At 43.4% G+C, this 13,035-nt stretch overlaps 4 protein-coding genes across 4 annotated transcripts; 3 read left to right on the plus strand and 1 right to left on the minus strand.

Moving 5' to 3' along the window:
• The first annotated feature begins 93 nt into the window (after positions 1-93).
• On the plus strand, positions 94-2,097 carry K450DRAFT_239303 (uncharacterized protein). The gene is made up of 5 exons (XM_051588745.1): positions 94-374; positions 465-871; positions 937-1,066; positions 1,141-1,224; positions 1,299-2,097. The coding sequence occupies exons 1-5, from the start codon at positions 126-128 to the stop codon at positions 2,004-2,006; spliced, it is 1,578 nt and encodes a 525-aa protein (XP_051445089.1). The 5' UTR covers positions 94-125; the 3' UTR covers positions 2,007-2,097.
• On the plus strand, positions 1,731-2,978 carry K450DRAFT_239306 (uncharacterized protein). The gene is made up of 2 exons (XM_051588746.1): positions 1,731-2,382; positions 2,540-2,978. Exons 1-2 carry the CDS (start codon positions 2,188-2,190, stop codon positions 2,879-2,881), a joined length of 537 nt encoding a protein of 178 aa, XP_051445090.1. The 5' UTR covers positions 1,731-2,187; the 3' UTR covers positions 2,882-2,978.
• Positions 2,979-3,506: 528 nt separating this feature from the next.
• On the plus strand, positions 3,507-6,201 carry K450DRAFT_239312 (uncharacterized protein). Its single transcript, XM_051588747.1, has 9 exons — positions 3,507-3,677; positions 3,782-4,705; positions 4,775-5,034; positions 5,109-5,194; positions 5,274-5,358; positions 5,432-5,507; positions 5,582-5,665; positions 5,734-5,859; positions 5,938-6,201. The coding sequence occupies exons 1-9, from the start codon at positions 3,666-3,668 to the stop codon at positions 6,181-6,183; spliced, it is 1,899 nt and encodes a 632-aa protein (XP_051445091.1). The 5' UTR covers positions 3,507-3,665; the 3' UTR covers positions 6,184-6,201.
• Positions 6,202-8,707: 2,506 nt separating this feature from the next.
• Positions 8,708-11,469, minus strand: K450DRAFT_271432 (uncharacterized protein; the record flags this gene model as incomplete). Its single annotated transcript, XM_051593007.1, has 5 exons — positions 8,708-9,176; positions 9,248-9,454; positions 9,520-11,014; positions 11,205-11,268; positions 11,347-11,469. 5 exons carry the CDS (start codon positions 11,467-11,469, stop codon positions 8,708-8,710), a joined length of 2,358 nt encoding a protein of 785 aa, XP_051445092.1.
• Between the last annotated feature and the right edge of the window lie 1,566 nt (positions 11,470-13,035).

Consider the following 13,035-nt stretch of genomic DNA (forward strand, 5'->3'; position numbering starts at 1 on the left):
TTTTTGTCTCATTCACTGGTTTTGTCACTAAGATCGGGGCTCCAAAACAACCTGCCGGGCAGAGTGGCCGACAGATATCTTCTTTTTCATCTCCAATTTTATTACATCTTGTCAGACGAAAAGTCATGGTGAACTCAGATCGGCCCTACACAGTTGACGATAACGTTCGTTTCATAAACTCAACTGTTAATTCAGTATATGAGTTGGTAGCTCTGATTCCAGGATCAGACATCATTATGAACTACCTCAAAGAATCATACCAACATGATCCCTTTCGTGTCGTCCTTGAGCTGTTCCTTGTCTTCTTTGCTATCAAATACATGCTAGCCAAGCGCTATAAACCCAATGATAACTCTGTCAAGTTGACGAACAAGGCAAGTTATATTACTATATCTTTCGGCACATGTTAGATAATTTGAATTTCAATTAATGGCACATACTGACATGGTGTTTGGCTTCAATAGGAGATTAATGAACTTGTTGAAGAATGGCATCCAGAGCCTCTTGTGCCTGCATTGAGCTCTTTCGATCGCATGACCTTGGAAAAGACTCCTGTTATTATTGGACCTCAATCTGCAAAGCCAAAAGTCGCTGGGCATACAAAGCCTCTACTCAATCTTGCCACTACCAATTATATCAACCTTGTGTCTTCTGAACAGATTAAGGAGAAGGCTATCAGTACGCTTAGAAACTATGGTGTAGGTTCATGTGGACCTCCCGGTTTCTACGGAACTATCGATGTACACATGGATTTGGAAAAAGATATCGCTAGATTCCTTGGTACTGATGAATGTATCATCTATGCCCAAGGTTTCTCTACCATTTCATCTGTCATTCCTGCTTTCTCTAAGAGAGGCGATCTTCTTGTTGTGTAAGTTACTACATGTGATATATTGTGCTGAACATGACACCATACTGAGTCAATCACATTATTAGCGACGAGGGTGTCAACTTTGCTGTTCAGAAAGGTGTTCAAATCTCACGTTCAAATGTCCGTTGGTTCAAGCATAACGATGTTGAAGACTTAGAACGAGTCCTTGAAGAAATTCGTGTTGATGACCTTGTGGTAAATTAATCAACACAATTATGTCGATGTAACTGGTATTTCATTTATTTATATTTGACATTTGACAATTGTAGCACAAGAAGCGCTTGACAAGACGTTTTATCGTTACCGAAGGTCTATTTGCAAACTATGGTGATATTGCTCCCCTTTCAAAAATTGTACGTGTTCCGTTACAGACTTTTTTCTTTTTCATAATATCTTGCTAACTTTGACCCATGCCGTTTGCTTCCAGGTTGAATTGAAGACCAAATACAAGTACCGTTTGATTCTGGATGAATCCCAATCCATTGGTGTTTTGGGCAAACGCGGTGCTGGTTTGACCGATTTATTCAACGTCAACCCTAGCCAAGTCGATATGATCGTCGGTTCCATGTCGACCGCTCTTTGTTCGTCAGGAGGTTTCTGTGCTGGCTCTAATGAAATCATTGATCATCAGCGTCTCTCTGGTTCCGCATATTGTTACTCTGCATCTATTCCCGCCATGTTGGCAGTTTCTGCTAGTGAAGCTCTGAAGATCATTCAACAGCAGCCTTCCATTCTCACCGAGCTTAGTGAACGCATGCAATCCGTTCGCCAAACTCTTAAGCACAAATCAATGGAGCCGCTGATTGATCTCTTCAGTGCCGACATGGACTCTCCTGCACCATTCTTACATATCCGTGCCAAGCCAACGTTCTTGAAGCTCCACTTGAAGGGTGAAGAGACTGAAGTTTCCCGCGAAGACGAAGAGCGACTTCTCCAAGACGTCGTTGATGAGTGTGCCTATCAAGGCGTTCTCATCACTCGTGCCAAGTATGTTGTTGAGCAAGAGAGACACTGCCCTAAGCCTAGTATCAAAATCTACGCTACTACTGGTCTTACAAAGAAAGAGACCGAAAAGGCAGCTTCTGTTGTCAAGGCTGCCATTATCAAGGTATTTGGCAAGTGGAGACGTGCCTAGGAACCTTGCCTGCAAAACCGGCGGCCCCAAACATTTCCGGATTGATACAATTTGCGTTTAATTTTGTTGCTAGCTTTAATAATATATAATTTTCGTTTCCATCATTGGGTGAGCTGTTATCGAGTATTTTTTGAAGGATGGTTTGCAATAGCTTATACGAACTTTAGCAGTATCAAGGTGTATGGCGTGTTCGATAGAAGCACCAATGTCGGGCAATGAGTGGCAAGCGGGGGCAAAACGGATCAAGCTCGAGTTTGTCGACGTCATCAAAATTTTCAATAAGCCAAAAAATAACTACAGGCAGAGCGGTCGGTTACTAGCACCAAGTACAGTCAACATGCGTTTTACAAAGTCTCTTTTTCAAGCTGTTACCAAGGTCAGTATTCATCTTGTTTGAATGACATAATGTGGAGCGTTCAATTTCCAAACATTGGACAATTTACGACGATTTCAATAATTTGCCGTTTCAACCCCCATGGAGGATTGAATCTGACTTTTTTTCAAATGTACTAACGCTCGTGATATCTTTCTAGTCCACCACAGGCCTCGCTGGTATTCCAGTTCACCCAAACCCTCGCCCACATTTGATCAGCACATACAACGCCACGTTGACTGCAGCTTCACGTCTCCCTGCCACCGCCGTCTATCGTCAAGCCGTTGAATCTGTCACGCAACATCGCTTGTCCGTCGTCAACGCTACCGAAAACGTCAATGAAATAGAAGAGCAGTTGAACGCTGGTCAGATTGAAGAAGTCATCTTGCAGGCTGAAGATGAGTTGAAGTTGCTCGCCAAAATGGAGGAGTGGAAGCCTTGGGAGAACCTTGAAGTTCCCACCCCAAAGGGTCAGTGGGATTATAACGGAACCAAGGAGTAGAGCCCATACATGTAGTAATTAGAGCCTGTTGAATACCGCCATAACAACCCACCTAAAAAGAAAAAATTACAAATCTTTCATTACAACCAAAGACTCTTTTTAATTTTTTTTTTTTTGGGCAATGCATCAAATGATGTGTGATTATGCCACGTTATAAGTGGATGGCACACCACTTGTGCTCGGTGGTTTATGATGTTGGCTGCTTTTATGCATGAGCGCACTTGCCTTTGCTGCCAAACAGCATCATCCATGATGCAGCGCTGGAAACAGATACATACCGATTAAGCTACTGTTTCTAATTAGGAATGGGCAAGTTTCCAGTTGAACCGAAAAGGATCTAAACTAAGCATGTTGGTGAGAACTTCTCTTAACCGCAGACCCACTCTCCCATAAATATACTTTACGCAGTAACGAATGTGTAAAGACTCTTCCACTTCGAGACAAATGTAGATGATGGTTAAGAAGAGAAAGTAATTGTGAAGGACTTGGACCCGTCAGATTACCAATCTGTGCCAAAAAGCTCCACTGAGGGTCCAGGTGATCATAATCTTTGCCACGCAAACCTTGCTTGCTACAAGATCGATTAGACAACCCCATAATTGGTGGTGGCCATGGCTGGGAAACCACTTTTTCCGTTTTTGAAGATTTGCCAATTTCAGCCCCGTACTTAGCTTTTCTCGACCACTGAGTCCTTTACCCGTACCTTTCCCGCGAACAACACAAATCGTGTGTCCTCACACTACCGGCAACCATCTTTCAACATTAAAGTTGGCACACCGTTGTCATGGCGGATATTGTAGGTGTACTCTCTGTGTTTCATTTGGTAGTCTGCCACTGTGGTTGCATGGCGGCGTTTTCAGATCATCAGTTCTAGCAACTCATTGTGTTATCCCTAATCAGCCAGGACCGGGAAGTGTAGCTAACAATCTGGCAAGAAAGCAATCAGCGGATATCGCACTCGGTACTTTTCGACCTCCTCCATTCCCTTCTTCTAACCCGGATCACCGCTGTCAGGAGTTTGTTTCACCAGAAGGGCGCTACGACCTCTATCATGAAATTCTATTTGATTCATTGATTCCGAACTACAACATTGGAACAACCGTCAGCCTGGTGTCCATTAAATACAAGGATTCATCGAAATTAGAAGGACTGGGTAATTTATACTCAAATAGCAGCTCCACTACAACTACTTCTGAAACGGTGGCTGCATCCAATTCAGCCGATTCAAATGATTCGGACGAAGAAAATAGCAACACTTTACATCCACCTTCACCGGTAGCAACGGCTTCCAATGTCAATGGAAACAAGCAAATGCATGTACTGAGACGAAAGTTCTCTCTCCAAACTGCTGCCGCCTCGCAAGAATCCCCGAATTCATTGTCCTCTCGGCAAATGACCTCTATTGAAGGAGGTGTGGGCAGCAACAACGCGACATCGACCCTCTCGTTTTTAACCAGAGGCCACACATTATCTGGGAATGGTAAAGCTCCGCGCAAACCTAAAACCAGCATCACCAAGTCCAATTCCTCGTTTGTGCAACGTATCATTACAAACGATCAGCTAGCCAAAATTCTTATCGCAAGGACAAGCGACGATACCAATTTATTTTACAATTGCGGTACCAGTTTTGTATGGATGGATGCTACTGGCCATCCCAAAGAACCACTGTCCCGCATTATCTTTGCTCGCTCATACCCTACAGTACATGATGTGAACATGCTTACAAGAGGGTCGGATCATCTTGACGTTATAATAGGCTTTTCCACGGGCGATATTTTATGGTTTGATCCGCTATGCAACAAGTATGGAAGGATCAACAAAGGCGTGAGTTAACATAGCTTGGTCAATACATGTACGGGAGTATGTTTGTTACTGATAGTCTACACCCCTTAGGGCGTCATCAATTCATCAGCAGTGACTGCAATCAAGTGGCTGCCTGGTTCCGAAAACTTATTTATGGCATCTTTCCATGATGGATGCTGTATGATCTTTGACAAGGAGCGAGAAGATCTTGGAGCGTTTCCACTAGACTCGTCCACAACCAACGGGATTGGAGCTGGTACGACCCTAGTGTTTAACAATCCGTTAGCGAAGCCTCATGTGAGCAATGGCTTTCATCAAGTCAAAATCGAAAGCCTTCACGAGGATCTATAGTAAGTATGAATTGAGCCACATGTGATTGCTCGACTGTGATATATTGAACACACTCTCTCTCTTTCTTGGACAGCCTCAAGGTTACTAAACCGCATGTTAGAGGAGCACACAAGTGCAATCCTGTCTCACACTGGAGTGTCAGCAAAAACCCTATACATGGTATGTATAACTAGTCTTAAGTGTGGGTGTAGATTACTATTAGAGAAATTCCCAATCACTGACATGTTCGATCCTTTAGCATTCGCATTCTCTCCCGATTTCCAGCATGTTGCTGTTGTTGGTCTAGACGGCAGGCTACGTATCATTGACTACATTGACGAAAAGTTCGTATGGATGGGACTGCAGTTTTTGAGCATAGACAGTATTTAATCTTTTTTCTTATCACTTTGATCTTAGATTGCTGGACACCTATCAAACTTATTATGGCGGTTTGACTTGTGTAGCTTGGAGCCCTGATGGTCGGTATATTCTGGTACGTAGCGCGCGGCACAGCATTTGAGTAAATCTCGAACCTTCGGCCATAACTAAACTCAACCAAAATTGTAGACCGGTGGACAGGATGATTTGGTAACCATTTGGGCTTTCCGAGAACAGCGCATTGTTGCTCGCTGTCAAGGGCATAGTTCATGGGTAAGATCCATCTAGAGATATTACCTGATCAATTGATCTGCGCCTCTGATACATTTAATTTTTTTCAGGTCACCAGTGTGTCATTCGATTCCTATCGCTGTGACGAAAATGTTTATCGCTTCGGTAGCGTTGGTGAAGACGCAAAACTGATTTTATGGGATTTTTCTGTCTCTGCGTTGCATAGGCCAAAAACTGTAAGTAGAGAGAATTACACCATTGAAAAACCTCAACTGCGCCAGTGACCCTAATTTTGAACCCGCAAAAAGCAAAAGCAATCTAGACATCGTGGCGCTTCTGTGTCATCGTTTTCCAATCCTGTCCAAGGCCTTGGTAGTGGCTATTACGAAAAGCCGCCTACGCTACATCCGGTGTTAGAAAAAAACAGAGTTGCATTCTTACAACCTGTCATGGTACAAACCATTCATGCCGACCCTTGCGTTGGTTTGTATTTTAGAGAAGACGTTGTAGTCACCACTGACCGCAGAGGAAGAGTAGCAGTTTGGAAAAGACCACCATAGGCATCTAATGTAACCTATATTTTTCTATATCACATTCAATTCTTTTTTGAGACTGTACGATACGATTGGCACTTGCTCGAACCCTGTGAGCAAATGTGACCCAGTGACCGCCTAAAATTATTATTTACCCGGCCAAACTGCATTCTTAATTTCTTATTTTCCAAAAGACCCTCTATCTCCCTCTTTTCCCCTTTGTATAATTCAACAAAGAATTGACAGCCCATGCCTGATATCGATATACATGCACCGCTTATAAATGAATCGCCCCGTGAGCCCATATTATACCCCATAGATACGTTATCGGCGACGGACTCAGCCATGGAGACTGCACTGGTGCGCAAATTAGATACAAAACTACTCCCCTACTTATGCTTAATGTACCTATTTGCCGCCCTTGATCGTTCTAGTTTAGGTATGATGCATTTGCGATGGCGGTGGAAATAATGGTTAATGGGTTTATCTTGCTTACGCATTTTCAAAGGAAATGCTGTGTTGGACAACTTTGAAGAGGACCTTCATTTAAAGCCAGGGCAATTCAACAAATGTGTAATGATATTCTATGTAGGTGCCGATATCTTGTGCGTGAATGTCTTGAAGGATCTTTTGAACTTACACATGTGCATAGGCTGGCTTCCTTTTGTTCCAAGTACCTAGTAATATTATGCTGAAGAAATACTCTGCTAAGCGATGGTAAGATCATACTTTTGACGGAAAGAGGCTTAAAAGGGAAAAAAATGCTTGACGGCAAGATGATTTGATAGGTTACCTCTGTTGATGATATGCTGGGGAACCATTGCGACAGCTCATTCTCAAGTCCGCGGCTACACAGAGCTTATGGTGCTGCGTTTCTTCTTGGGCATTTGGGAAAGTGGCTTCTTTCCAGGAGTTGTCTACTTTTTGACTCTTTTCTATCGCAAATCCGAAATAGCGACTCGCATTGCGCTTTTTTACAGTACCAGTGTACTCTCGCACTCTTTCGCTGGTATCCTGGCCTACTATATCCTGCGATTGCGAGGCTCAGGTGGCATGGCTGGCTGGCAGTGGCTTTTCGTTATTGAAGGTATACCCACCATTGTCATTGCAGTTTTCGCTTTGTAAGTATCGATGTCTACCATTAGAGCATCAAGATCGTATTACTTACACTCCATTCATAGTTGGTATCTACCAGCGGCTCCTGAGACTTGTTCGTGGTTGACAGCTGAGGAGAGGGTTTTGGCAGTAACTCGACTGCATTCGGAGAACAATGTGGTTTTGCACGAATCACCTCATGATATTGATGCCAGTAACCGAGCAGAAATCATAGCAGCTATGACGGACTGGAAAGTGTGGGTCTGGATGCTTATGTTTTTCTGTGGAAGTGTTCCAAACACTAGTGTATCAAAGTAAGTACATATTGTGTTTAATGACAAACCACAGATCAGCGGGTTGCATTGCATAGTTAGAATTCCGACTAATTGATATCCCACTCAGTTTCCTTCCCATTATCATCAAAGGGCTTGGATTCGACAGCAAGCTGTCAGCAAACCTAATGTCTGGTAAGGTTTTCACTGCATGTCAATGGCGCGCTTCAAAATGACCCAATGTTGCGTGCATCGGCTAAAACCATGTTTGGTTTCTGTAGCTCCCCCATACATGTTTGCAGCTATCGTGGTATGAATTTATCGGATGCTTGTGCGCCTGGTCAAATGATTTTAAATTCACTAATCTTCGAACTTTCTAGATGGTGTATATGGCGCGCTCTTCAGACAAACACTATGAACGATCCTACCACGCCATGGCTGGTGCAGCTTTAGTTTTCCTCGGCTATCTATTGCTTCTCATTCTGACTGGAAGAAGCGGGTTATACGTTGCAGTCTGCATAGCTGTTTCAGGAATATTCGTCATTAATCCTGTCGTGAATGCCTGGCTGACCAGCAACATAGCTCCCAGCATGAAGAAGAGCGTCGCAACCGCGATGGCTGTCTCTGCCAACAATTCTGCTGGCTTGCTCGGGTCCCACATATATCAACATGATGATGCACCCCGCTACAGTAAGATTTTAAATATTCACCGCACGTTGCTGATATACCTTTAAGTCTAATTACATTGTGAAACAGTGCGGGGACACGCCATCAATCTGGCATTTATTTCCTTATTCATGCTGCTGAATTTACTACAGCGATACCTACTCCAGAGGCAAAATAGAATCAAGGCAAAGCTACTGGTGTCTGGCGAACTACAAGAGCTCCTCCCTGGGTCAAATAATAAGCTAATTGGTGATCGACAATTACATTTTGAATATGGATTATAGAAAGGACTTAGTCATAGGGAGATGTTAGGTATCAATAATAATCATTTTAATAACAGACGAGTTTAATGGTTTATCGATTTTGAATAGGAAATGATGATAGTTATTGACAGGTCCTCATAATTTGTTGAAAGGTATTAGAATGGACGAAAGTAACTACATTAATGCAAAAGCAAACGACTACCACCCATTATGACTTTATTCAATTTTATCTTTGTGGGGTCTTCTTCATTTGATTTATTTCAGTGCGTAATGGCTATCTGGGTGCAGCGTCATTGGGGAGCTCACCGTTTCGTAGTTGTCGGACGGGACCAAGCCAGAACCACCTCCAATGCCTGAGTCAGCAGCTACTCTTGTGATGGCGGCGTTGATGGAACCGTTTTGAGTGATGGCAATAGCAGCAGCTTCTGAGGATTTGCGGCGATGTAAGCTAGCACCAGCTGTCTTGAGAGCATTTTCTCTAGCAAGGGAACGCTCAAAAAGTAGATCGGGGTTTGTACAAGTTCCAAGGGCACGTCGCATTTGTGTATTGAGATAGCTAAGACCGACTTGGTATGAAGCATTCATCCATCCGAAACCTTCTCTTGGTACGAATTTGAAGTCGACACCAACGTTGCCATATTCTACCTCCACCTTATGGGTCAAGCTGACCACATCAAACTTTTCCGGCACAACGCCATTGAAGTCAACAAATGATTTGGTGATGCTATACCATCAACAGGAAAAGTTTTAGTAAACAATTTTGGGCATGACCCTTCAAAGGAATTTGTAACTTACGTAAAAAGCCATCGGTACGCCAATCGTCTAGCGATATCAAGCATTCCATATTTTTCAAAGCCCCGCCATGCCATTATTTGGTGAGGAGCCCAGCCGAATGGAAAGTCCCATTGTCGATTAGGTCGGTCCAATGATATGACACCTCTTGAAACTTCAGTACCGGATACCAGACCACCTATTACCTCGAACTTGATGAGAGAGTTTTTACTACAGAGGAATAAAAGTGAGAAGGCGTATACGTAGACTAGAACGTAAACACAAAGAGTACTCACGTCATTTTTTCTGCTTGTTCTTGACTAGCACACCCCGCCCACATCGCCCAGAACGCCGTGACGGTGTCGTATATGCTTTGCTCTTCCTTGACGGTATCGTAATCAAAGTAAAGACTCTTCTCTTCATTCCATAGGTATTTGTCAATACGTTCCTTACGCACTCTCGCTCGTTCAAACCATACTTCAGCATTTTGTGGTATGCCTTCGTAATCCTCTAAGTCTCCTTCAAAGATATCTTGGATGGCTTCGCCGATGTCCATTTCGTACTTGTACAAAAGAGCGTTGAGATCAATGGTGGCCAAATGGGCGCATCTTTTTTCATAACGATAGGTAGTGTCGTGGCCAGATTCGCGTACTGCTCGGTCATGCAGGAAATAATCATCTAGCTTTGGTTCCTTGACTTTACCACTGTTATAGAGGTCGTTGAATTCAGGGATAGTGACATTGTATTGCTTTGCGTAAGGCTCGATGATATGATCGAAGTGAGATGCTTCGGTTTCGGGCGGAATACCCAGACCAGTGGGATAAAATCTTGATAACATGGTTTTCTTATCGAGTCTAGGTTCAGCCATCCAGACGGTGTGGTATTCCTTGATAGCTGCCTTGAATGCCTCTCGCAACCACTCCTTATTCTCTTCCTCCCTATCGGTTCGCAGTCGCTCGTATACTTTGAGTGCCATGTCGGTCAAGAACGGGGGCTGTGACCGAGTAAGATAGTATGATCGATTGGCATTTAAGATTTTCCCATAGTGAAGTATTTGGTAAACAAAGTTTTCGACCATACTCTGGGCTAGATCGACTCGACCGTCCACTAGCAGACCGAGCGTTTCAAAGTACGAATCCCATCCGTACATTTCATTAAATCGACCACCTGGAACAACAAAGGGAACGCCTACAAATGATGCCTTTCCGTTGGCGTCTTGAGTCTTCTTCATGGCCAAGGCAAGAATGCCAGGTCGGTCATTGATGCTTTTAACATACTGTGGGGTGATTTCTTGTGGTAAAAGTTCGACCTCCAAGTTTAGGTGCTTTCGGGCCTCAGCCATCTCTTTGTAATATTCGTAGACTTCGGTTTCGCTGTATGGAATGTAGATGCGTGGGTTGTGATCGGCTGACCGGTTTTTTGGATCCGCACAGATAATTTCCAAACCGTCTGCGTCGATGCGTCTAGTCAGGCCATCCCAAAAATGGTGCCGTATCATGCGTGACAAGCGGTCGACGGGATTTTCATTCAAGCGAGCTTCATCCAACACAATATGCTTGCGGCCATAATCATTTGCCAAGGCCAGTTCCTGCAAAAGGTTGGATAGCATATAGGTTCCACGGATTTCGATTTTTTTATAGCCACCGGAGTCTGCTGTGCCAACCGTTAACGTTTTTGGGCCTAAGTCATTTATGGTGATTTGGAAATCGCCATCGGTGTCTTCCTGTTCCAGAATAATACGTTGCGTCTCTTGCACGTCAATAAGAAACTTGCGTGCCTTGTTCTTATCATCTTTATAGTGAAAAATAAAATTGGATGGCTTGATTAGTGAGGAGATCTACACGGTGCTTGTTTCGTATCTATTTGTGGCAGTGCGAATGTTCTAGGGCCATGCTCTGAAGCTTTTTTTAAGCCGCCAAGTCCCATATAAGGTCATACAAAAAAAAGGTGCGCCTCCATACGTCGTCCATATCGTGCTTACCATGTGAAGCTCGTCGTCTACGAGGTATCGAGTGGGCTGAAAAGGTTTCTGTACCCGTTCGTCGCTGGAAGGTCCAAAAAAAATTAATCAAACAATGAAACACAAATCACAACAAAAAAAAAACAGAATTATAAATGCGTACTGTATAGGATTTTAATCGGTTCAGAGCACCACTGGAGTTACTTCCAGTCGTGTAATAAGTACTGGCCGGCGCATGAGCATCAACGTCGTGGTCAGTGGGAGTGACATGTATGGTGGATTGCATGATCAAAAGGAAAGTGAAAGAGAAGTGAGAAAAGGAGGGAGAAGAGTTTAAGGCTTTTTATATGTGATATCCACTGAAAGAAAGAGAAGCCCCATAACCAACCGGATTACTCGTAGGATGGCAGACTGTATAAATTGCAAAGTAGAAAAAGACCTAGTGGTGGGCTGTCAAAATGCCAAAAGCACCAATATGCCGTAAGAAATTATTTTCTCCGCCGAACAACAACGGATATTTGCAATTCCTCGCAGCCCGGCAAGTACTAATAAGGTCATTCAAGTACAAAGGGAAGAAGGGGTTTCTCATAACGACGTTCAATCGATGATGCCATGTGGAGTTTCCCCATATCTTCTAAGCGGGAATGTTTCACTGGTTGAATTGAAATTGACCCTTGAATCCCCCTAGAGTGTGTGGGACTTCCTTGTCCTCAAAGTGGAAATCAAAGGGTATAAATCCTTCCTCGCACAGATCAATTCTCGTTGGACTTGAAATATACATGTATCACCTTTAACTTACTGATAACGCTCACCGTTGACAATTGCAAGCCTTCGCAATTGGTTCGATAAGGATGGGTGGTATGACCCCCCCCCCATGTTGCTGACCCAATAAAGTTGCTCTGAAATGCAGCAATTTCGATCGCTGTGTTTTTTAAACTAGCTAGTTACAGGAGAATGGACTGAACCACGCGCGATGGAATTTCCTTTCTGCGCCGTAAAAAAGCTTTTAGAGTGGGTGTTAGCATTGTCGTACACAGTAGGATTGGTTTCCGGTATTCTCCAGGTTATACCGTAGCGCGAAATTGGACCGAGAACACGACGGTACACCAATACAATAAATAAATAATAATAAAAAAAAGGTTCTACCCAACCAAAAATTGTGGAGTGGGAACCCTTTCGATCTCTCATGCTTTGTTTACCTACATCTGTAAGTGCTCTGGACTTTGGCCTGGCCTGATTACTGTATTTTCTTATTCACTCCTTTATTTTTTTCTCACATGGCTTATTAGGGTGCTTTTCTCCGGTTGTTGAAAAGTCAAAATTCCCAATCTCACCTCCTTAGATGATGAGTCAATGAAATGGGATATCTATCTATCTACTTCCGCGGAATCCCTATGAGAACAAGTTCATCGTGGAAAGTTCCCTAAATTCGTAATGTGTATTAATGAGGGGTGACATTGTATTAATAGAAGCGACATTGTGGGGACTTACTCCGTAGAAACCTACATATTTCTAAGATTCTAGATGTAAGGTTAAAGAGGGTCTCACAGCCTCCGACTCCTCGTCTCTCATCTGCCACATTTTGCGACCTCATTGCGTGTACCGCATGAGCACATATGCTGTAACCTGTGTACACAAACCTTCCATTCCTTACCAATAAAGCAACAAGCAGTGTTAAATGTTTCCCGCGACACCGTGTTTATTGAAACCCAGATGTCAAAAACTTGTGAGTGGCAAGGTCAAGGGAGCTCTCCTTTGCATATCATAGCAACTTATGTCATCAGTGAGCGTTGACAACGTTTTCTTTTTATTTTCTTTGGTGTATTTTGAAAGTTACAGTCAAAACGATAGT

This window comes from Umbelopsis ramanniana, assembly GCF_025399195.1.
Source record: "Umbelopsis ramanniana AG unplaced genomic scaffold K450scaffold_24, whole genome shotgun sequence".
Lineage (NCBI taxonomy): Eukaryota > Fungi > Mucoromycota > Umbelopsidomycetes > Umbelopsidales > Umbelopsidaceae > Umbelopsis > Umbelopsis ramanniana.